Source organism: Pantherophis guttatus, chromosome 6, assembly GCF_059756535.1.
Source record: "Pantherophis guttatus breed Tessera chromosome 6, ASM5975653v1, whole genome shotgun sequence".
NCBI classification, from domain to species: domain Eukaryota; kingdom Metazoa; phylum Chordata; class Lepidosauria; order Squamata; family Colubridae; genus Pantherophis; species Pantherophis guttatus.
The window spans coordinates 66,618,228-66,645,091 of NC_142068.1; the positions used below are offsets into that span (position 1 = coordinate 66,618,228).

Here is a 26,864-nt window from a genome sequence, read left to right on the forward strand (position 1 = left end):
TTTGATTTAATGTTTATGGAAATGTTAGATTCTTCTGATAGAAGTCTCGTGTGGTTGAAAAAATAGTAAATTATTCTCAATGAGAATACACTTTGAATAAAAGCTGATATTTATCTGCTTAGAAGTAAGTCTAGCTGATTTCAGTTGGGCTTACTCCCATAACTGTATAGATTTGAAACTTCAGTATTAATTTGCTTGGTGTATTTTCCCCCTTCAATTATAATATCAGTTGTGAAATAAGCAATGTAATATTAGCTTAACTAAATAGATATGCAAAACTAATTTGAACCAGCTTGAATTCAAAACATCCCATTTAGAATTTGAAATACTCCAAAATGTTTTATTTCAAGCTCCTGTTTTGTGCTTGGAACAGTAGTTCCTACTCAAGATCAAGTGTTTTGAATTTGAAATGTATTGCACGTACCTATTTAAATTGCAAATTTTTAGTAAGAATATGATTCCATACTGTGGTTTTGCATTGTGTACTTCGTATGTTTGTCTGTCTGTCTGTATATGCAGGCTATTTCTAGAGTTGTAAGAGAGGACTTGGCCCGAAGTCACCTAGCTGGCTTTGTGCCTAAGACAGGGCTAGAACTCATGGTCTCCAGGCTTCTGGCCTGGAACTTTAACCATTACACAGAACTGACACTCATTTGTGTGCTATATTCCCTTTCCATTTTAAAACTGCAATATTTTAGTTACTTGTTTTGAATATGCAAACACTGGGTACATAGGTTTGGTGTAAGTGATAAAATTCTGGTAGAATCTCCACGAAATTTAGCAGCACGCACATTGTACATAGGTTGACAAGCACATTACTGTACAACCAATAAATAATCAGGCTAAATTTTAACTATAACAAGGACCACTGATTTGTTTATTTTCTAGTTAAAGATTGTAAGACAAGTTGAAAACATACTTTCCCTAAAATAAAAAAAAAATGAACCAACTTACTGATATATACAATACCTGGTATATGGCTCAGATCAAAGACTCTGAAACAGCCAAACTGGATCATTAGGAATGGTGTAGAAATTACTGTTGCTGAACATATTATCCCCCCCACCCCTCTTCATATTCTTTATTCTTGTTAGGAGGAAAAGTTTAACTTTGACAACACTGTCTAGCTAGGGAATTCTGGATATTGAAGTCCATGCCCATTAAAGTTGCCAAGATTGCAAAACACTGGGCTAATAAGAGCTTTGTGTATCTATCTTGAAAATTCTGGTGTACCATAGAGAGGGGAATGTTTTCGGTAGATGGACCAATGTGTGCTGATTAGAATGCCTAGTATATTTTTTTCTTTAATGCAAGAAAAATGAACATTTTTAAAAACAAAATTTGGCATAATTGTTTCTAAAGTAATCTGTGCATAAATTGTGCTGTTTATTTTTTTTAGCAGGCATAATTTATCATTTAGCTGAAGGTATATATTTCTCTTTTCTTCCTAACCTTTATAGCTCTCAAAGGAATTTTTGCAGTATTTCTCTTCATTTAATTATCTTAAGTTTGGGATTTAAATATATATCTCCCAACACCCAATTATTTGTTCCCTGTATTTTGAGGCATTTGTACTGGATTTGTGTCTCTTAATATCTCTATAAATGAATCTTTGGCACTCTTGCTGAAGCCATTGTCCACCAAAGACCACATTTGGAACTACTGTTGCAGAATTCATACAGCAGATGTGCCGGTTATGTCATGAAAATAAATTATATTTGGGAAAGTGGTAAAACAAGTATCAGTTCGCTGTTTGTTGCCTCTATTTTTCCTTCTTTTTCCCTGCTACAAATAAAAACAGTTTGGTGTTCTGGTTAAGGGCACCAGACTAGAAACCAGGTGATTGTTTTAGTCAAGCCTTAGGCACAAAGACATACTCTCAGTCCTAAGAAGAAGGCAAGAGCAAACTACTTTTGAAAATATTGCCAAGGAAATTATATAGACCAGTGTTTTTTCAACCTTGGTTACTTGAAAATGTATGAACCAATTCCCAGAATTCCCCATCCATCCATGCTGGTTGGGGAATTTTGGAAACAGAAGTCCACACATCAAGAGAGAAACACTGACACAAATTTGTCCAAGATGGACTTGAAGAAACAACAACAAAAAGCTAAAAATTGTTGGGATACAAACATTTGGAATTCTGCTAAGCTTTCAAATGTGCTGTGTGTTTGTATTCAAAGCACTGTTTTGAATGTCTGAAACTTGGAACAAAACCTGTGTACAAAGGGAAATGTGCTGATATTCAATGGCACTGTTTCAAGTCTTCTGTGCTGTGTTGGGCACAATGATTGGAGTGCTATTTTTCCTGTTGCAGTTAAAGTTTGGATTTTCCTGCTCGGGAAATACCAGAGACCATTCGTGTGGAAACTGCTCTTGGCTGAGTTTGGGAGAGATAACCTGAGGCGGTATTTCTCAGTCTTAATCATTTAAAGACTTCTGGGAGTTGAAGTCCATATATCTTAAAATGACCACGGTTGAGAAACACTCTTCTGAGGGTTGAAGTTTAGGAGCAAAGAATGAAATATTTAAGATACACATGGGAGACTGAGGAAGTTATTCTAAATCTGGCTGCTGTTGGGAAGAGGCCCAAAAAGAAGGTCAGACATTGCTGCAATGATCCTGGAACTAGATTGGATTTACTGCGGGGCTGTGCCTGTAGCTGTGGGCGTTAGAGAGTCCTTCCTCAGAGGCTAACACCATAACTCTAACCAATTTGAGTTTTAAATGCATTTATTTTTGTTTCACTTTTAAAATAATACAGGGAGGTGAATTCTCTCAGTTCCTTGTCTCCTTTGTTTTTCAGATCAGCTGCCTTTTGAGGGACATTTTTGGTCTTCCAAACCTTCTTTTCCCAAATAAAATCTGCTTGCTTCTTTGGATGAATTAATTTTTCTAATTAGGTGTCCTGTGTGTACTAGTGGTGCAGTGGTAGGTTGCCCCCGGTTCGTACTGGTTCTATAGAACCGGTAGTAAAACCGGCAGGAGGCTCTGCCCATTGACCCTGATGTCATGAAAACGCTTCTGCACTTGCGCAGAAAAGTGCATGTGTGCGAAGCAAGTGCGCGCACGGTCCCCTTGAAAACCGGTAGTAAAGGTAAGTAGAACCCACCCCTGTAGTGGTGGCATAGCTGCTGCTTGTATAAGGCTCTGCTGTAATGCAGAAGCCAAGCTGAATTTGATGCTGATTCCTGAGAAAATTCCCAAAGTGGATCTGTCTCAGGTTTTGTTTTAGACAATCTTCTGACAAATCTCCTGCCAGCATTGGACTTCTAAGGAGCAGTTTCCTTTTGATCTGGATCATTCAGTGGGAAGAAATAAACTTTCCATCATTGTGAGCTTGTTACGTACCAAAACAATATGCATATTAACAGTATAACACACTTTAAGTGCCATAAATTTTTGAACTACTAGTCAGTATCCCAGTCTGTCCTATATAAAACAATAACTTGTCTCCTTTCTAAAATATAGTGAGTATTCAATTCATCCAGTCCTGGTAGTTAAGAAATCATCATGTGATGAAATCCAATTTTATGCCCATGGTCCTTAAGAAAACCACCACTGTCATTAAACAAACCTAGCTTCCTTAGTCGACATTGCTTGTCAGAAACAAACTGTGAAGGCCGCAAATAATCAATGATTATTATCAGTCGTAAATGTGAGCTACCGGTACATTCAAATTGTGATTATGTGACAGCGTGGATGGTGCATGGATCATAACTTTGAGGACAGGTGGTAAATCACTTTTTTAGAAACAGTTGTAACTTTGAACCTTTGTTAAATTAATGATTATAAGTTAGGAGATACCTGTCATAGTTTCTCTGTTTCTTCCTGGGTTCATAATTATTTCTTCACACATTAGTATCAGCCTTTCAAGATAGACCTGGTTTGAACACCAAAGTCAATAATACTAAAACAACTTTTATTACAAGGTTACAGTAACAGCATCTTACAACTCTGAATGTGCCTGAATTCCACTCCTGCTTTGGGATTTCTCTTACTTGACTGTTGTCTTGGCTGTGGCTCTTCCTCAAGGTTACTCTCTCAGCCAATTACAATTAGATCTCCAAACTTCTTCTCTGAGTTTATCTTCTTTCAGTGTCAAACTTCTCAAAAAGGTGGATTGAGTTATAATCTTTTTGGTGTTGCTGAATTCCTTTGAGCACCCCTATCCCTGGGCAAGCCTTTCCTTTGTCTTTCACACTTTCCCTCTTTTTCTTATCACACCCAAACTTTTGGTTTTTGTATAGTTCTGAATTTTCTGACTGTTCTCCAAATCAGCTTATTTTCTCTGCATTCTGACCCCTGTTCTATTATCTGACTTCTGCCAGAAGGCCCAGCAGGAAAGATCTTAGTTGTTATTGCCTACATCCTGCAATTTAACCTTCTCCTTCTTTACACCAACTTTACCAAAGGAAAATGGGTTTTACTCACTAAACATACACAAACACTATGACACGGTACACTAAATCAAGTCCAGGGTAATCCCTTTTAAGATTTCTCCTGTTTTGCCACAACCTTCTTCCCCTCCCTGCCCCTAATCTAGGACTAGCTAGTCACATGCAATCTGCTCCTTCCTATAAAAAGGCTTACTCAAACAATCTATAACTGGAAAAGATATACTACTGACAGGAAGGGGCTAATCATAAGGAGAGACAGCTTAAACTCTGGTAGTCAAAACAGGAGAAAGTTAATTTTGGAAGTATGTCTGATCTTATGCCAGTAGCAGTGCTATTATATGGAATCAGTTGCTCTGCAAAGCAAGATGGATGGCATATAAATTTAATTAATAATACATAAATACATAAAAAACCATGCTGGGTGAAGTTGAAAAATGTCGAGAGCTGCAGAAAGGTCTTTTAAGGCAGAATTAGAAGACATAAAGGAACGGACTGACAAGACAATCAACTCTGTTATCAAACAAGGGATTAAGTGAGAGAGTCAGGAGGAAGAGATGAATAAAAAGAGCTGCATCATCTTGAATTCAAGTCAAACTCCTGGTACTGTTACCTAGGGTTCCCAGAAAATCACCCACTACATCTGACAATGGCATTGGATGACCCAGTCCTTCAGCATGGTCAAGTTTGTCTTCCCGCTTGTTGGCTTTGATTACTAGATGTTTTTGTAAACTTTCGGTAGGCAAATGGTGGCCTCTGTATCACCAATGAAATGTTAGGACTATTGTGATTAGCAAAGCATATGTTCATTACTCATGATTCCTCTCTTTCATTTTGTGCTGCTGAGTGTTTTGTGACGTAAATAAGACAGCCAGACATGAGGACTTTTTTGCTTCCCTTATGGGACTTGTTTTCTTTTCCTAATAATTTTATTTCTCCAAGAAGAAAAATGCAGATTTTTTTTTGCTTTTTTAGTAGTTAGCCAATCATATATCAGTACAGATTTCTTATTCTAAACCAGTTGCCTGATGGCCAGATGGGCAGTACCTTGGTCTCAACAGTTGCAAGTAAATGAAAGTCTACCATACATTTCAAGCAGGAGCTGCAAGTCTAGGAAAATCCCCAAATTGTGTATGGGTCTATCTGGAGCAGTGCCACCCCATCCAGAACTAAAGATAATAAACCTTCAGATCCTGAGGCTCTGCATATCCATTGACACTCTGTCTTACCAGTTGAAACCTGTTGTCCTCCATCCAGGCCTCTGCAACCTCCAGAGATTATGAAAGGACAGCCACAGCATCACTTGGATCACCAGGGCTGCAAAGGCAAGCTACAGCTGTTGTTGGATACTGGTCACTTGTTACCAAGGGCTGGTGTTGAAAATTAGCCTCCATGTTTATTGATTCCAGAGTGGTTTGTGAATTCATAGCCTCCATAGATTTGTCACAAATATTTGCAATGACTATAAGTTTGATCTATTTTTTATTTCAAAGTAAATGAGACATGAACTGGTTATATTATCATTTTCTGATTTAACTCTGGGTCACTGCCACCATGTGGGGATTGAGAACCTATTATAAGGTGCCTGATGTGCCTGTGCCTGATGGAATTAGAGTGTTTTCAAATTTATGCTTGGGAATTTTCCTGTCACTTTGGAAGACAATTCTGTTTCTCACTTGGTCAGTCTGTGGAATATTGAGGTCACTAACACATTTGACAAGATTGTCCCATGTAGTCTCTTTCTAATCGCCAATCATCTTCCTGGTTTTCTGAGGCATTGCAGGAGATAATGTTACTCCTTTGAGTGATGAAAGTGTTAAACCAAAAGTATCACCAAGCGCTTGTATGAGCTCAGGTTTGAACCTATACAGTGGCAATAGAAGCAGCAGAACATCAATACAGGTGGTACACTAATTACAGCACCTCTTGATCTAGAATGCTCTGACAACAATAACTCACATTCTGATGCTCGACTATTGCAATATACTGCATCGGTCAGTTTGAACTAAGAAATTATAGTTAATTTAAAATCTGGGGACCGGACTGCTGATTGGGGCAACCCATTATGCCCAATTGCTAGTAGTTTCACTTAATATTGTTAAGGTAGAGTTACTTTAATCTCTTTTCCTTCCTCCCCTGGATTTAACAATTTCTTCTATCTCAGCCCAGTTTCCTTCCTTAACCATCTTCTTTCTTTCGCTTTCATCCCATCCTCTGTTAATCATTCTATCACATATTCCTAGGAGCAGTGTAGAGCATAAGATGGTTATTTTGACTAGAGGTTCCATTGAATATTTCTGTAGACACTTGCCATACTGTATGTCTTATTCATTGTCAACATTATCATCATGAAGAAGGATATAAATGTTTATAATTATTCGTAGAGAATAATATTATTCCTCATTATTTCTCAAAACAAGGTTAGTTTTTTTAGAATTTCCTGAATCTATAATATATTTTTAAAGTTTGGAACCTATTTCAGAGGTTTTAATATTCTAAATTCTAAATAATCTAACATTTGCTCAGTAACAACACTTTTGAAACAGTACTTTCCAATCACTTTATCTTAAATTTCTGTTGAATTCTAAAGGGGGAGTTAACTTACTGTGAGTAGCAGAGTTCTCATTAGTTTCTCTGTTCTAGGAAATTGTTCTAAGATGTGAATGCAAATATATGTGCTCCAGAAATGAAGGCATATTAGGCAGACAGTATCATTTTAAGAGAGTTACAAAAGCTATTTGCACAACAGTGGGAGAACACTTAGATTAACCAAACTACATTTTCAGTTTATTGTAGCTCCAGGATATTGATTTCTTGCAAAGGCTTTGAAATTCCATAAGGATTTGGTTGCCAGACTTTATTATTTTAAAAGCATTTTAGCGAACCACAGTAGCTGTACATGTAAATGTTTCAGGAGGCACCAGATAGAAATCTAGTTACTGCTGAGAATACTGGGCTGTCATAAAATAAACAAAAGATGATTTAATGGAGAATACCTTTGCTAATGTGGAAGAATTGAGGACAAAATATACACATAAACATACTCAGAAGGGAAGTACAGAAAACATAATAGTGGAGTACGTACTCAGAATCAGCTACTAGGGACTTTGTAATTATTGTTTAAGTTGAATAGTATTTTTGGAAACATGATATGTAAGATTTCAGATGAGACTGAAAGGGTATCTGTATCAAATATTGAACAAGAAGTTTGGTTACACAGTTAAAGTGCTTGTATTGTGAGACAACAAACTGAGTTGGAAGCTAATAAAGTGTGTGATGCAGAGAACACAAACTAAATTTACATTTGGGGCAGACTAAACTCATGTGAAGATTTAAGTGGGAAAGCTATTGATAGGTTAGAGATGGCCATTAAGTAAACACTCAACCACCACCAGGTATTGTGCCAAATATCCATTAATTTTGAAGGGTGGGAGGAACAAGCCTCAAATTTAATCCCACTACGGTTAAAAAAAATAATTTGTAGCATCTCATTGGCAGTCAACTGGTTAGCTTTATTCTGATCTGCAATAAAGATTTTAATCTAGCCAAGCTATAACTGAGCTTTCTGATAAATCAAGCCAAGGAATTGAACTAAGACCTGAAGTGTTGAGAAATATGTTATTTATTCAGCTGAGTCTTGATCAGGAAACTTGACATATTGATTGCTTAATCAGTATTCCTTTTGCAGTGGGAAGAGAGACACTGCCTAGAGATCAAGAGTAAGTACCCTTTGGCATCTCGATGAACCATAATCAAGTGGCTATTGCCCTGTTCAGTATCAAAACTGAATAAAAACCCAAGTAGACCATTTATCTAAGAAAATGAACTAAGCAGCCCTGCAGATGGGACAGAATTAACAGAGCAGGTACAATATTGATAAGCTAATTTATCAAGGCATCCAAGATATGATAATAGTATTAATCTAGGTTGGTTTAGGTATCAATGGAATACTTAAGAAATTGCAGCAGAAAACACAACACTATTATTTCCCTTCCCTTCCCCCTTCCCTCCCCTGCCCTCGTAGATCATATATTCAGCTTATGCAAGAGGTTTGTACAAACTGATTCTAAGCAATGATGTGGTCGTCAAAGTGATTAATTGGAACATCTGTAAAAATTATCATCTACCAGTAATGAAAAATTGAAGTCACTGTGACCATTGTCTGCCCTAAGCTGCCTGCTGGGCAGCCAGAAGGGTGACCAGCCACAAACCGTGGTGCCCGCCTTGTTCCCCGAAGCTGCCGGGCAGATTTCCCCCCCCCACAGACCATCCCGAAGAGTGTTGTTGCTCAAGCTGTGCCCTGACCCAGATCCCCACCGCCTGGAACTGCCCGAAAATGTCTGAAGGGTGGGGGCTGGCAGGTGGGCAGGGCTACATTCGGAGTATAAGACACACCCAGATTTTCACCCCCTTTTTGGTGGTAAAAAGGTGCGTTTTATACTCCGAAAAATATAGTAAGTTAAAATACTGTGCAATTTCTGAACACAAACTGATAAAAGTCTTGACTCATAACGCACCAGATTTAATCTGGATATTTAGATTTTGTAATTAATATGAGTCATGAATATAATGTTACTGTATCTTCAGTAATTATAACAGTCACTTTGAAGAGCAATTGTAACTTTTGCTTTTTATTACATATTCCTGCCTCTGTTAAAACTTCTTATGTAGATATATACTTTTATACAGGAAACGCCTACACAAAAAATCAGTTGATATTATTACATTTCTTTTTTCTCTTTTCACTAAACCTAGGCAAAGGCAACAAAATGGTTTTCTATTGTCATTATTGTATAATTATTATTTTGGAGTAAAACCAGAAGATTTGTCTTCTTGAAGGAGGTTCCTGTTTTATGGAAGTACTTATCTGCAGTAGTTTGTTCCTTTCTGAGTGAGCAGTTTAGTCCAAGGGTGTGGTGAGACGTCTATCCATTGGTTGCTGACAAAGCATTTCTCTTTCCTTACTTCTTATTTACCTTTAGACAAAGCTATTAGAAAAAGTCAAGTTACCCACTGGTCTGGTAGAAGGTAACATCAGTATTAGCCAATGATGTAGTAGAAGTCTTCTCCCTAGAAACCCATATGATACACTCCCTCCTGGTAATTAGGTAAGCTGTTTAATAGAGCTGTTTAAAAGAGTTTTAATATATGATTTACTTATTTATTTAACATATTTCAATCCTGCCTCAATAAAAGAATTCACAGCAATTTATACAGAATAAACAAAACTGTTTAAAACATCCACAATACCATCATCGATAAATAGGAACAAGAGAAACAGCATTGAAAGTCAAATGTTAATGATGCCATAAAGATAAAGGTGGAAAATGGCAAAACCTGAGATACAGTTAAGATATGCTGTAGTTGTATATCTATAGGTTAAGAAATTATTGTTTTATTATGAGTTGTATTTGAGTTGAACTATATTTAAATACAGCAATCTCAACAAATATGTTACTTGTCCTTTGACATTCTGCAGGATTCTGCATATGGTATTTCCACAACCACCGTTTTTCTCCTCTCCATGTAGATTTCTGAATGTGTTTCCTTTTTGGGGAATATATAACAAGGGAGGTATAATGTCTAGCATCAATTAAGAGCTAAAGGGAGGCACTTTTTCTGGTTTTTTTCTTTTTCATGCTTGCTGTGATTAAGAACATTGAGAGAAGGAACTCTAGTTGGCAAAAGGAATGAGGCATAGAATGGGTGCATGCAAGAGATAAAGAAGCATCTGAGAACCAACATGATTTGGCAAACCTTTTTTTTTTTAGGATTTTAGTTTGGACTTTGGCCTCCCAACAATTGTTCATGCAGTTTTCATTGTTAAATTGAATTTGTGCTTAAAATGTGCTGTTCCTAAGCACATATTGAGTTATACTGAGCCAGAGAATTTGATAGATAATTTGAAGAAATGGAAATCATAGTCAGCTAATAAACAATAACTAAAATAACGTTTTCTTTTTGTGTTTTAGTCTACGACTGTAAATTAAATAAATGACAATTGTATATGAATATTTATATTAAAGCTAAAAAAAAAGTAAAGCTATACACTTAAGGAATAGAGTGAATTAGAACGGATTCAAAGTATGTATGATTTTATAATTTGAAGTATGATTTTATAATTGGAATACTATCTAGCTCTGTATTATTTCTCTATTGTTTACCCTGCCACAGCTGTTTCCATTGCCACATGCCATTTCAGTAGAGTTTCCAGGTGTTGAATTTCATGGATACACTTGATTGCAGCTTCCATGCAATCATTTCCAGTCACGAGAGATCTATAAATCTGACCTTTAGAACTGAGAATATTTGTGAAGACAAATTCATTTTTCAGAAACAAATAGAAATAATATATTTAACTTGAATGGTTCAAAGGTTGGTACTGTTGTCAAATTAAGCAAATGACATTTTTTTTTAACCTGGGTTTTACATTTTTCCTTCTCCTTCTTCTCCCTTATTTGTATATCTAGACTCTTTCTTTCAAAAAGGAACCAAAAGTGCATGTCATCATCACCATGTTCAAATACGTATAGAAAATAGAATATGATGTCAATAATGATTTTTTAAACATCACCAAAAATTAATTGGGCCTCCTCAGGGTGCGGTCGGCCAAACAATGTCGGTTGACGGCTCCCAGGAGGAGAGCGTTCTCTGTGGGAGCCCCGACCCTCTGGAATGGATTGCCCACCAAGCTCAGGACAGCCCCCGACCTTCTTTCCTTCCGTCACGAGCTGAAGACGTGGCTGTTCCGTCAACTCAACTGATCCGTTTGGGTGTACGCTGTTATAATTTTAAACTGTTTTAATTGGGCTGTTGATTTTAATTTTATTTTATTGTGATTTGTATTGGAAATTGTCATTTTGTAAGCTGCCTTGAGTCCCTCGGGAGAAAGGCGGCATATAAATCGCAATAATAAATAAAATAAATAAATAAATAATTGTAGAATAATTTTATTATACAAACAAAATAAGATTTAATCACCGATTATTGATATACTTCCTCTTTCACCACAAAAGAATGGAGGATACCCGCATTAATTTACAACATCACTATATATTTAAGAATTGCAACACCCACAGAACCGGTAGTAACAAATTTTAGATTTTGCCACTGATTTACGCCCATCCCAAAAATCAGGCTTGGCCTTATTTTTGGGACATGTCCTATTTTCGGGGAAACACGATAATTCTCAATTTACCACCATTCATTTAGCAACTATTCAGAATTACAGCAGCATTGAAAAAAGTGACTTATGACTGATCTTCACACTTACAACTGTTATTGTAAGAATTCTAGTGGCCACATGATCAGAGTCAGGTGCTTGGCAACCAACATGTATTTACAAAGGTTGGAGCATCCCAGTGTCAAATGATCACCATTTGGGTCTTCAGTCAGCTCCTGATAAGCAAAGTCAACGGAGGAAGCTGCATTTGCCATGTGATTCATTTAACAACTGCAGTGATTCACTTAATGACCATGGCAAAAAAGTTCATAAAATTGAGTGCAACTCACTTAATGACCACCTTGTTTAACAACAGAATTGTGATAAATCGAGGACTAACTGTAACTGGTTTCTTACAAGTAAGCTTAAAAGCAGGGTGGCAGGTGGCATTTTATTAGGGCAATTTCCTGGTCATCTTTTATAGAGGGGGATCCATCCAAATTACCGTTCAGTGTTTATTATTTTGAACACAGTACATCACTACAGTTGTTAAGTGAATCATGCAGTGGTTAAACAAATCTGACTTCTATTTCCTTTGCTTGTCGGAAGCCAGTTGGGAAGATTGCAAATGACAGTCACAAGACCCTGGGACCCAGCAACCTTTGTAAATACATACTAGTTGCAAAGTGCCTGAATTTTGGTCACGTGATCGTGGGAATGCTCTGACCGTTGTAAGTCTGAAGACCAGTTATAAGTTACTTTTTTCCAATGCTGTTGTCATTTTGGACAATCACTAGATGAATGGTTTTAAGTTGAGAACTACCTATATATAAATTAAGTTCTAGTGTCTGGAACTTGTCCCAGTTTCTTTATTTGTCCTTGCCTCTTTCAACTTCCGTTTCTAACTTTCTAGAAGTTATGGAAACCTATCTTGGAAAGATGATATACTGAAGTTTTTAACATTTGATAGTGCTAACCTTGTAGCCTTTACTTTGAATGTTAATTATTCATTGCAGAGATATCAATTATGTGCTTGAGTCTAAAATTTATTGGGCACTGGCCACATTTTAAAAACAACTATCAAGCAGTCAATGTGTGGGGGAAATGATTTACATAATAATTTATCTTTGAAATACTAGCTATGTCTATATACTGTATGGAGAATGTCATCCTTTTTTTTAATCTACCAATCTGAAGACCCTGAACATGATTTTTATGGCAATCAATACCCTGTTTCCCCGAAAATAAGACATCCCCTAATAATAAGCCCAATCAGGCTTTTGAGCACATGCGCTAAAATAAGCCCTCCCCGAAAATAAGCCCTCCCTGAAAATATTTAAACGCATGTGCAGCCGGTCCCCGCCATTTCCTCTAGTTACGGTTAGGGAGACAGAGCTGGAAATCAGGAGGCCCGTCTTGCTCCACGTGCTCCAAAATAATAAGACCACCTTGAAATTAAGGCCAAGCGCTTATTTCAGGGTTCAAAAAAATATAAGACAGGGTCTTATTTTCCAGAAGTAAAGCTGTTTTAATTGCATAGCAGGTCATTGAGTAGAAGCTGATTTTTTGATATTTTTTCCACTGACAATAAAAATCTCTAAAGTAAAACACAATTGTGTGAAAAATACATCTCATTCACATGAGATCATCCTACCTTTGAAATAGTCCGCTGCAAATAATAATAATAATAATAATAATAATAATAATAATAATAATAATAATAATGAAAAAGCTTGTGACTGAAAAGTTATTCGCAACAATGTAGGTTGTCATATTTACTAACCATTAAAACATTCAATCCACATCACTGAAAGAGCACATCTAATATTCATTCTGAGATTTCTTCCTGATTTTAATGCTTTTGCCTAACACGACTCCTTGCTCCTACTCTTTATTTATCCCTTATGTTTGCTGCTGACCATAAATATCAACAAAAGTGTGATGAGCTATATGATCTTTGAATGTTTAGATGCTTGGGCTTTTGATCTATTCAGATTTACACATCATATTGCTTTGCTTTAGTTGTTGCTTTTTAATATCAGCGATAATGTTGACTGTGATTTTCAGTAGCAGTATTCCTAGCCTTTCTGGAAGCTGCTGTATTGAAACAGCTGATTTAATTTAGTAAATACCGTTTCAGTCTAGTGGAACATTCCAACTTTCAAATGAATTATGTATGCCACGTTGGCAAATATGATACTTAATAGGAAACTTAATTTAAAGTTTTAAATTTTTTTTCCCTACACTGAGGCATGCATTGTATGTGTTCTCAATCTATTTCCATGACTTGAATTATTTAGTACTTTATGAAGTTTTGAAAAGTTTATTGACTGGGGTGCAAGTCATTTTGAGTGTTCTCTGTGCCTGTTACCGTACAATTTATTATATTACCTTGTGCTTAGCTGGTAGCAACACCTTTGCCAGCTGTAGTTCATCATGAAAACCTAAGCAGGGTTGAACGCAATATGGGAGACAGCCAGAAATCCCAAACATCTCCTTATGTTGCTGAGAAAATTACATGGATGTGTTCATGAATTTACCAGAAGTTGAGCTGGACTCAAAGAAGACTTAATTATATTATAGAGCTTCTGTAACTAGGACCGTATAGAGTAGGAGAGATCCATGACAATACTTATTATTTTTTGGCAAGCTCATTATTTTCTAAGTTCTGGCAAATTTTCCTAGGCTATTTAATTTTGATTTTTATCCCACTGATATATCTTTGTTTTTCCTTCCTTCCTTTGGAAATTATGGAAGAAAATACGTCATTTTTTGGATGATATAGGCCAGTGATGGCTAACCTTTTTGCCGTGGCGTGCCAAAAGTGGGGGGGAGTGCAGGGTGGTCGTGCGCCCACGTGCCCACATCCACAATTCAATCTCTCCCTGCCCCCTCCGTGCATGCCTGTGTGACACACACACACACCCCCGGGCTTCCCCCTCTTTTGGCACACAATGGCAAAAAGCTTACCAGTGGGCCCGGAAGGCCTGCTTTTTGCCCTCCCCAGGCTCCAGAAGCTTTCTTGGAGCCTGGGGAGGGTGAAAACGACCTTCCCCAACCCCCAGAGGCTCTCCGGAGGCCAGAAACAGCCCATTTCCTGACTTCTGGTGGGCCTGGAAGGCCCAAAAATCAGCTGGCCAGCGCACATATGCGCACTGGAGCTGAGCTAGGGCAATGCTCGCGTGCCCAGAGATATGGCTCCGCGTGCTACCTGTGGCACGCGTTAGGTTCTCCATCATGGATATAGGCTCTAATGTTGAATACTATAAATATATAGTATACTATAGTTGTATACTCTATTGTCTGCTCGAGCAATGTAAATCAATGTAGAATAATCATATCATTTTGCCAATTGTAATAAAGTATGACAATTTATAAAAAAATAAAGTTTGTTTTTTATTAAGATTTTATCAATGCTATTTGTAGAATACTTATTTTGGTATTTCAAAATGCAAAGCACAATTAATGGGAATATTAATAGGTGGATGAAAATATGGATTTGTGAGAGGCTGTAATCTCATGATTTTTATACATGCTTAGAGGGTTAGCTGTGTTAATTACACTCAATAAATTTAGCCAATTATATAAACTTATAAATACATTCCTCTCTCTTTCAAAGTTATGTGAAATTAATATTGTAATATCTCCACTTTAAATTATAACATATGGTGTATTTATAACTGTTTGAAATGAAAATGATACAGAATAACTACAAGTGTTAAACATTATTATTGGCATCTTTGAAATCTTGGCAAATACAATTCTAGATAAAATAGAAATTCTTTGATATTTCCCAATACTTATAGTCAATACGAATTATGATGTTGATAAATAAAAAATTAAAATCTGATTGTAGTTATTATGAAAAATTGGTTGGTTTTTTAAATAATTTTATTTAAAAATGGCAGAAGATTCCTTTTTTTTTTTTTAAATTGATTTATATGCCACCCTTCTCCGGAGACTCAGGGCGGCTTACAATGCGTTAAGCAATAGTCTTCATACTTTTGTATATTTATACAAAGTCAGCTTATTGCCCCCACAAACTGGGTCCTCAATTTACCTACCTTAGAAAGGATGGAAGGCTGAGTCAACCTTGAGCCTGGTGAGATTCGAACTTACAGTAATTGCAGACAGCTGGTGTTAATCACAATGCTAACAGTCTGCTGAGCCACCTCCCTTTTGGAGGAAATATGGGCAGAAAGTAGGGTAAGTATGCTGAATTACTTATCTATGATAGTTTAAAAACTTCTGAAAGAGTATAGAAAGGGTATAATTTACCAAAAATAGCTGAATAGAAATATATTTTGCTAAATCAGTTTGATATAAATGACATCATTGCCCCCAAAACTCCTATGGTTTTGAATGCATTAGACATTTTTTTTTAAAGAAAGAGATCATTGGTTTCAGGCTTTAAGGTCTATTACATACTTCTCATGTTCAAGATTAAAGCAAGATTAAACTTTTTTTTTTCAGGTTTATGTTATTTGGCTTATATGTTGCACCAATTGCTACCAATTCTAAACAGCTTACATACCAAGTTGAATAACAGTGTACAAATTAAATACATTGTAATAAACAGTAATTAGAACAACATATTGCTATGTCCATTTCAAGCCCCTCAGAACAATTACCATCAAATAAACAGACCATCTTACTGCAGGAAGAAACAGATTTGTACCATCTCCATATCTGTAGTCTTCTGGAACCTCCAAGTTTGAATGGCTTTTGTAAATCTCAGCAGGTTAGGCGACTCAAATTTCAGGGAGGATGCTGTTCTATAGAAATGAGGCAGCAACTGAGAAGGCCTGACTCAGTGGTTCCTCTTGATGGCATTTGCTAAGAGAGAAATATCTTCCTTACGTTGATTCATGTACTTTTCTTGCTGAAGAAGCAAAACCATGTTTGCATCTTCTGCCTGGCACAAAGCCACACTTCATTTCTCAAATGTTACTTGTTTGCATCTCTTGTAGCCTTTGAGTCAGAACTCTGCCAAGCACCTCTCAGGCACATTTAACAAACTAATCTGCTTGCAGTAATAGCTTTCATTCCTGCTTTCCATTGGCATAGTGGAACAATATGACATTCTTCCTATTCACAAGCACAGAAGCTGTCTTCATACATACTAAACAAATCACAAAGCCACTTTATAAGCAAACCATGCAGTATTTTAAAATATCTTAAACTTTATCATCCATGTCTACCTCTATCATTTTTCAGAATTTATGAGTTCTTTTTCATTAAAAAGTTGGCATAAAACCTACGTTTTTCAATTCTACTTGCTGACAAAAGACTATCATTGACTGGATGTAATTTTCCTTTCTTCCTTCCTTCCTTTCTCTCACTTTATTCTGTTCAATCTAGGTAAACCTACACTCATATTTTTCATGCAAAAATGATTTTTTAAAAATCTTCCTGCAGTTTTGATTTTACTCTAGATTCTTTGTTCCATATGTTTCCTTTTGTCCCACGTCCATTCTTTCCAAGATTTACACTCAGCAATACCAAGTCTGTTCTACATATAGAACATCTTATTACATTATATCTTTTGTAATAGTCTCAATCTTTTATTAAATATACAACTGAATTACATTCTCCATATTTTCATTTTTCTTCCATGATTTATGTACACCCGAAAACCATCTCTTACATGTTATAATATAAAGTGCTTCCTAGCTTTGTAATGAATGTATAAAATTCATAGTATGCAAAATGAAGGCACTGTGGTCATTCGTTAGTGTTGAATCTGGGAAGAAAAGACACATTTCAAATTTTAATGACATACCTTAAATGGCCTACCTAAAACTATTTTATCTCTAATATTGCTACTCACTCAGAGTTCATGTTATATCTTTTTCACAAAAGATGGAGAATCTGACACTTGGTTTTGAATGTTATTAATATTTAATCAAATTTAAAATACAGAAGTATTGTCAAATTTAAAAAAATCTTTTAATATGATGCATTTATTTATTTATGATTTATTTATACCTAATATTATTTTATTGTTAAAAATGTGAATTAATTTTAAAGTTTTAATCTATATAGAGTGTCCCTGATGAGCCAAAATTGAAATCAGTTAGAAACTAAAATTTTTCTGCATTTACACTTTTCTTCAGGACTTCTAGGTTTTGTCTGGCACTCATAGACAAAATCATTTAGACAGAAGCAATGACCCTATTAAATGGAAAATGAGCATAGAAATCAATGTGTGTTTTCAGTTACAGAGGCCTAAAAAACTCCTTTCATCTGCTTTTGTAAGAAAAATGTAAAACAGTTTTATTTTAATTTAAAGAGATTTGACATCTGATGACACATCTGGCATTATAGCTGGGTTTTTACCTTCACTGAAAGAATTCTAACCATTTGTGGCCAGGTAGTTAGCATAACAGGATCAATCTCTATTCTTCTTCCCTCCCTCCCTTCCTAGATTATGCGATTTCCATAAAGAAGGGAACAAATCAGGATGATAGGGATTTCAATTATTTCATAAGTGTAATATATTTCAGTTAAATATCTAACACCATATTCAAATATAGTTACCCGTGTTTCCCTGAAATTAAGACCAGGGTCTTATTTTCTTTTGGGCTCTAAAATAAGCACTAGGGCTTATTTTCGGGAGGATCTTCCTACCCGTGTACAGGAGGTCCACTTCTTCTGCTTGCTCACAGTGGGACTATGGCGCAGTGCTGCCGCCATGAGATGGGGGGAGCTGCCCCATGGGGGGCCCTGTACCGGCATACCTCAGGGCCCCCGCTAGATCATCCACCCACCAACATCTGCCTCGCCTCGCAGCCACAGCACTAGCATACCACTCAGTCTCCTGCTCTTTTGTGGTCGTGAGCAAGCAGAAGAAATGGGCCGGTGGCCACGTAGGCTTCTGCTGCACATGGCTGGCAATGCTGTCGCTGTGAGGCAGGTACTGGGGCGTGGATGACCTGGCTGCGGGGGCCCTGAGGTAAGCCAGTACGGGACATGTGGGGCAGCTTCACCACCATCCCACTTTGCCTTGTGGCCACGGCACTGCAAGCAAGCAGATGGAATGGGCAGCTGGCTGGCTACGCAACCTCTTAAGGAGGGCTTATTTGGGGGGGGGATTGGTTTATATTAGGCACATGTGTAAAAAACATGCTAGGGCTTATTTCTGGAGAAACAGGGTATTACTCCAGTAATCCAAAATTCTACCAGTACTTTCTATTATTTTCCAGTCTATCCTACAATTTCTATACTTCGGTGAACAACCATATGTTCTTTTTCATGAATTAGTCATTATTCATGAAACATTATTCATTGTTTAGCTGATGCCAGCCGTCAGCTAAACAATGCCGGCTGGCGGGCCCGCGGGGGAGGGCCTTCTCTGTGGGTGCCCCAGCTCTCTGGAATCAGTTACCTCCTGAGGTCTGGACCATCCCCACCCTATTGGCCTTCCGAAAAGCGGTGAAGACCTGGCTTTTCCGGCAGGCCTGGGGCTGTTGATCTCGCTCTTGCAATCTGGCGAGATCCGGCCATGAATGGTGTGAATGAGTTTTAATGTTTTTAATGTTTTTAATTTTTAAATGTTTTTTATAATGATTTTAAATGCATTGTGAGCCGCCCGAGTCTTCGGAGAGGGGCGGCATACAAATTGAATTAATAAATAATAAATAAATAAATTATGTATTTTACATTCTTACTAGTTACCACTTTTTTTAACTTGAAAAATCTAAGCAAGATTCTGTTTGATGCTAGAGCGATATATTTTTTTATTTACATAGAGCACAGTGAAGCTTTTCTTTGCCTCAAAATAATTGAGGATACCTTGAAAATGTATCTAAAGGTAGAAGGCAGCAAGTCCTTTCATATAACTAGCTTAAATTTAATATGATTTACAGAATCCTTTGTACAGCTTTTTCAGTGCAGGAGTTGAACTTGATGGTGTAAATACCTCCCTCCAATTCTGTAGTAATATGATTCTCCATATTTTTTTTTTGCAATGATAGAACTGTATATTTTGGGATCCCAGCACTGAGTCATCGTACTAGCTGCCTGCAACCCTGGAACTGATTTCAGTTTTTCCCTGAAGGTGGCAGCTCTTCTAAATTGTGTCCAAAAGAGTAAAAAGCAGCATTCCAATTGACTTCTCCTTAGCTGTTTGTTTTGTTATATATTACTTTGTGTCTATGCGTGTGTGAATATGTGAGAGAAAGAGAGTAGTATATATAGAGAGGATTATGTATGTTTGTGCATAAAAGAAATGGTACAGACAGGGGAAATGTGTGCATGTTAATGGTACGAGAAAGAGAAAGTGTACAGAGGGTCCTCACTTAACGACCATGATTGAGATCTGCAACTCAGTTATTAAGCAAAGTAATCACTAAGTGGAACATCGCGATTTGACATCTTCAGCTCTCCTTGGTTTTAAAAATCTTCAAAGATTACAAATATGAGGATTGGTTGCAAGGTTAGTTTTTCATCACTGCCATAAGTGTGAATGGTTGTTAAATAAGGCAATCACTAAATGAAGATTACTTGCATGTGTATTTGGAAGGGGAGAGATGTGTCACAAGGGAAGAAATCTTGCTAGAGTATATAGTTTATATTTTGTACCCAAAAGACTGCCAAGCCTTACCTTAAGAAATGTAAATTGCTAAAATGGTTCCATTAATAGCAGTTCCTGCCAGCTGGACAGGTTATTTTATGTCTATTGTCCAGCAAGAAAAGACAAATGACAATTCAGTATATACATCTGCTTATGGCCTTATTGGAGTTGTTTCCTGTGCAGCTTCATTATCCCTATCCAAAACTTTGATTCAAGAAATTCCTCTTTTTTTCTCAAGTGCAATCTCTGAAATCCAAGAACTGTCTCAAACCTCCAACCAAATTAGGTGGGCTGTGTTAAAGGACATATAATAGGCAGTGAGACCATGTCCTAATAGTTCTGTTTGTGCCCATTTTCTCAATAGATTTTCTAACTCCTTAATCTATCATTCCATTAAACGAAATAAAGTTTTCATTTTCATTCTTGGAAATGTAAATATGCAGAATTTAATGACAAGAATATGCTGATATATATGCTTTTCATGGAAACATAATGTTTCTATCTGGTGGCATAGAGAATGAAACTGTTCAGAAGCGTCCAAGATGCACAGATTTTATTCCATCAAAATAAATGGAAGGAAGGAAGAAAAGGAAAAAGGAAATTCTAGTGTATCGTATGTAAAGGACGAAGGCAAAACATGGATTACTGCAGTATTTAAATAAAATTAATTGCTCCTCTGAATTGCTAAATCAGTGTGAGACACAAGTTGTATTGTCACTCATGACTTTGAAGAAAGAGGAAGTGATAATGGAGGAAGAGAAAGCCTTAGTGGACGATCATTTATAGAACCTGATAGAAGAGAATATTTATAGCTCAGGGTTGAATTATGGGGTCCTTGATGCTCTCTGAGCTTGATTATTTTCTGGTAGACAGTTCATTACCAAACGAGGTGACATCATCAGCACAGAGGATGCTACCTAGTCTGGTAGCGAAACATCTGCAAGAAAACAACCAAGCTCAGAGAGCACAGACTCCCCATTTACTGATAATTACAAAAATTAATACATTACACATCCTATGGAAGGAGGTTTAGGAAATTAAATACTATGTTGAACCAACACAATATCATGGCTGTTAACACAGTGGAGAGAGCCTGTAATAAACATCTCAGTGGGGAGTTAATGCTATTTATTTTCATGAACAACTGTTCCCACAATTGATGTGTTCTAAAAAAAAAAGCATTTAAGCATGTTACTCAACTGCAGGTGTTAAATTTTTATTCTAAATTTCATTATGAACTAAAGCATCATATATTATTTTTATGTTGTTGATTAAATAGGAACAGGTTAAAGACATAATTGTTTACAAATGATTTTATTTGCTGCTTAAGAGGAAATGTAAATGGAACAGAGAAGTCTGTGATTAGTGTTTAACAGAACTGTCACTTACTGTAATTACATGTTTTAATGAGTAAAATTGCTACTGTGTTCTGCTAACAAAAAAAAACCTTTAATTCCTTTTCAGAATTCTGAGTAATAACAAGATCTTATGGCTAAAGAGCAACTCTTTCATTGGACTGAGATCCCTAGAGAGACTGTAAGTACTGTAGCTTTTCAGTGTTCTTCTTATTTTTTTCACGTCGTGATTTGAATTTTCTAAATAATTATGCAAGATATAAGCTCTGTAATGAGTATTGGAATTCCCTGCTCAGCCTTTTTCGATGATAAATAAGCCTAAATAAAATTAAATTGCACAAAATTAAGCAGTGTTAATTTGGATCCAAAATAAATGGAAAGGAAATGGGACACGTGTATCTGCAGAACCTTTTAAAAGGAAGCATGGAAAATGAATGGTAATTTATTTTAGATTAAACAGCATGGCCTAATTAAATCCTTAGTTACTGTATATGTATATGTGGTTCAGGGGTGGGTTCTACTTACCTTTACTATCGGTTTGTAATGGGATCGTGCGTGCACGTTCGCTTCGCTGATGATGACATCTGGGGCGGTGGGCGGGGCCTCCGGCTGGTTTTACTACTGGTTCTTGCAAACCAGTCCGAACTGGGAGCAACCACCACTGATGTGGTGGTATTAGTCTTCACTGTTAATAGTTGTGCCATATTTATCTTCATTATATCTGCTTAACTTGTCCTGATTTTCTTATGAAAGTTCTTGAATAAAATTAGTAGAGAATTATAGCAGTGGCTTCTAACAGATAGTAGTGGGTTCAGTATTTTAGTACTTTAGCCTTAATTTGATGAAAAACGAACATTAGCAAGATGTAGTAGATGTCACTGCTTATCTTCAAAAACCTTCTGTAGATGTTCATTTTCTAGTAGTATATTTTGACAATCTCTTATTTGAATACTGGGAATTGCTCAATTAGAAAAATTGCTCAATTGCTCAGTAACAATGGCTTCAAAAGTTGCTGAAAAGTCAGGAGAATTAGCAGAATAGTAGTAGCTTCTCCTTCATATGAGTAACTAGAAAATAAACAAATTGGAATCAATTCAAAAAAGTATTTGGGCAACTGGCATTAGTCTTTGGAATATAGCAAAAGGATTGGACTGCTTGTAAATACAGAAAAGAGAAACCCAGAGCTCCTTATGGCGGTCCAGGACTTCAGCTCTGCTGAAGGATCAGTAGGGTGGGTGGGTGGGTGGGTCGGTCTGTCTGACTGTCTGTCTGTCTGTCTGTCTGTCTGTCTGTCTGTCTGTCTGTCTGTCTATCTATCTATCTATCTATCTATCTATCTATCTATCTATCTATCTATCTATCTATCTATCTATCTATCTATCTATCATATGGCTGCCCACCTCATAGGAAGTGACTCTGCACAGCATTTAATAATCATATTAAAAACGCTAGTAACACGGTTGTTAAGTGAATCTGCTCCTCCATTGACTTTGCTTGTCAGAAGGTTGCAAAAAGTGATCACATGACCCCGGGACACTGCAACAGTCATAAATATGAACCAGTTGCCAAATTTTGATCACGTGACCAAGAGGATGCTGCAAAGGTCGTAAGTGTGAAAAATGGTCATAAGTCTTTTTTTTTCAGTGCTGTTATAACTTTTCTGTTCTGTTCTGTTCTTTGAATTTTTCTATTCTGACTTGTTAAAAATGTCTGAATGCTCCTTGTTGATTCCTGCTCATTTAATATTTTGGGTGTGTTTGTGGTTAATTTTATTGGATGTAAACTTCAGACTTATCTCAGATAATTTAAAAAACAGTTTATTTTGTTAATAGTAAATCCTACTGTCTTAAAAATATATTAGCATGTTGGTTTGTAAATAAGGCACATTTCATTTCCCCACCCTCCAAAGGAGTCCTGAGTCTCTATATTCCATTTCATATTGAAGAATACATTGCATATTGATAAATAATTACTGCTGTAGTCTTTAGAAAATACATGGACATCAGTGTTAACAATAAGCTGCTATAAATGGAAGGTTCTGTGGTCTTTTGGCAAGAAATGAACTGGCTTTTTTTGGGATGTGTTTTGTGAACAAAAGAGACAAGCCAAGACTTCTTTAATACAATAATAGATTCTTCCAGCATCTGATGCAATTCTTTACTTGGAAACTTACCATTATTACTTTGCCAACTATCAGAAGTACTAGCCTTATACTTGAAAAGAAAAATAAATAATCCATAGCTAGCAAAATGTCAGCACCTGTTCATTGTCTCATATACATTACTCAGAAATAAGTTACCAGTGAATAGCAACCATGAAGATCTACCCCTGAAGATGAATAACCCTGTTTTGTTATTTTTTTTATGGCAGATGGCCAATAAACTGAAATCGATTTTGCCTTGTTAACTCTTCCTGTTGTGTCATTTTGTGAGCATTCTGACTTTTCCTGTTCCTGGTCTTCCCAGTTTTCCTTTCAATCTGTCACTGTTACTTTGAGACAGATCTTCTCTGCTTGGAAGTAAATCAGTCTCATCTGCTTCACATCTGCTCCTGCCAATCATGTCTCTCTGATTATCCTGCCAGCTTCCTCACAGAGAACTTACATTTTTGCTAGAGACATTTTCTCTTGTGATTAGTTTGTGGCTAAAATTATGTGCTGAAATATTAGCATGTTTTGTGGAATGGTTAAGGCACCAGGCTGGAAACTGGGAGACTTAGTTCTAGTTTTGCCCTAAGCAGGATGCTAGCTGAGTGACCTCAGGCCAGTTACTCTCTTCCAGCCCAAGAAAGCAGGCAATGGCAAATCACTTCCAAAAACGTTGGTGAGAAAACTACAAGGTCTAGTCCAGCAGTCACAAGGAGTCAACACTGATTCACAGCTACAGACACACACTTTCAAGGCATTTGTGATGTTGTACAATATAATAAATGGATCGCAATCTGTTCATTCAGTTCATTCACTTTTTTTAAAAATTTTACAGATGAAAATCTGTGAATACATTAAAGGGCTCCATTGTTTGAGTGTTGGTCTTTCACAAGTAGGTAGGAGTAGACAATGGGACTTGGGACGGCAGACTGATTTTGTGTATTTAAATATATAAAATCTATTTTCCTTTTAATTTTTAATGTACTACCAGCAGATATTGTTGCTGTTTATTGTATCCTCAACATAAAATTATGTTCAATATTATAGCAGAGAAAATGAATGTTACATTGTTCATAAAACCATAGAACGTAAGTGTTGAAAGAATTTCTTATTCAGACCCTTGGGTAGTATTGGATTCACTACTACAGTATCCTCAACAGTTGGCTATCCAGCCTCTGTAAATACTTCCAGCGAAGGAGAGTCCATCATCTGCTACCTCCTTGCAATTTAAACCCATAGTTTTTTTGTCCCATATTCTGGAGCACCTTCTATTTATCTTCTTCCCAGTCTGATCTTCTCTGCATTAAACATGTCCATTGCCTCCTACTGTTCCTCATAAATTACCTTTACATGTTCTTATCGTCTTGGTTTCTCTCCCCTGAATACTTGCTGATTTATTAATTTATTAATTTCCTTCCAAAGATATGGTGCCCAGAATTAGCCACAATGTTTTTAGGTGTGATCTGTCCAGTGCAGAATATATAGGAAAAATTGTAGAGGGAAACAAAACAAACAAACAAAAAAAACAAAACAGTAGATAATAGAGATAACCGTGGAAGAAGTATAGAATGCCTGTTATCAAAATAGAATTTAAATCTGAGACAGGAAGAAAACATTAGAAAGAAGCTCGAAATAGCTTTGGTTTAAATCCAATATAAGACGGAAGAAGGAAAAATGCTATCAGGCTTCCAAGCCTATATCTATAAAGTAGAGTTCCAATGTTACTTATGAGTCTGTTTCGTGATCTGTCCAACCTCTAAGAAATAATGATGGCAAAGATATGAAAGCAACCTTAGGAGATAAAATAAATAGGGAATATATCTCAGCCTTGGTACAGCAGTGAGCATAAGAGAGAGAGATAAAATAATCATAATTTGGTTTTGTACGGCATAAGAGGGGCCAGAGGAAAACACTGGTAGGCACTCATTTTTCATCCCTAGGTTGGATAATTCTTTTAGAACTGTACATGACTGTAGATTTCTGAACAGTATAACTATTAGAGGAGATCATTACCCACTGCCTCTTATTTCAGACTTATTGGGAGCATCTTCAAACGGCATTCATTTTCATGAAATTGGACTTCATTCATGTGCTTCATTCATGTGCTTCAAAAGCACATAATTTGATCAGAATGAAATATGTATATTTAACTGCTTGATACCAGGTATGGTAAATTTGAGCACATAGTGTTGCTATTTAGATGGGTGACCAGGCTCAAATTATCTTACTTCAGGCATGTTATGGAAAGACTTGGCTTTCCTGGAAAAGCCTCTTAATGCTGGGAACGGTAGAAGGAAAGAGAAAGGAGAATGATCAGAAGTAAAGTGGATGCACTCAGTTACAGTGACAATGAATGCACCATTGGTGAAAGAACAAGTTAAGGATAAATTGCCATGGAGAAAGGATGTTGTTGAGAATATTTTTGGCAACCACAGAGCACCAAACCATATTCAGCTGGTTCACACTTCTTATAGAATACAAGACCATGAGTGCAACCTGTCACTGAAGATTCATTTTCCACATTCACACTTGGACTTCTTTCCTAAAAATCTAGGTGCATTCAGTGACAAACACCGTGAAAGGTTTCATAGGATCATTGCCATAATGGAAAAACGGTATCGGCAACTGGAATCCATCAATGCTGGCTGACACTGAGTACAAACAAAAACCAGCAGCAAAATGGTTTTAGCCCTGTTGAATTCATGGAGCATGTCAAAAACACAATGCAATTAAATATATTATAGTCATTAAAAGTTAATTTCATATTTCTCAAGATTCCTATATGATACTGTCATTCTGAAACTATATATGTGTTCAAGTTGAAAAGTCTATCATAATGACCAAAAGTTTTTCAGGAAGCAACAAGTTTTAAAAAAATTATTGTCTAATGGTATTTGAGATGATTACACTAATTGGGAGCATGAACTTCTAAAAATAAACCATGTATGCTGTTCTAATGGAAAGAATTTCTTAAAGTGTGAAAAATACATTTTTCCCAAAGCAGTATAATACAAATGTAGTCAAGATGCAATTGTACAACCAAATATGTCTTACTATAAAATGTGTGAGAATTGAAAGAAGGTTCCCCCCCATCTAAAATGTAAAAATAGAAAAAATATAAGTATATTTGTATCATTCATTTTAAAACTTCATTATATTGTCATAGCTGTGATATTCTTAAGCAAGAGAAATATTTTTCAAAGCAGATGCCAGAATTATTCATCATGCC

The 26,864-nt window shown here is 36.5% G+C and overlaps 1 protein-coding gene across 2 annotated transcripts in view; it reads left to right on the forward strand.

Moving 5' to 3' along the window:
- Positions 1–26,864, forward strand: part of ADGRA1 (adhesion G protein-coupled receptor A1) — a 397,321-nt gene that overhangs the window by 16,486 nt on the left and 353,971 nt on the right. For both annotated transcript variants that reach the window (XM_034436536.2, XM_087871687.1), the window contains exon 2: positions 21,599–21,670. In XM_034436536.2, the coding sequence (XP_034292427.2) occupies positions 21,599–21,670 (72 nt within the window). The remainder of the gene's footprint in view (positions 1–21,598; positions 21,671–26,864) is intronic.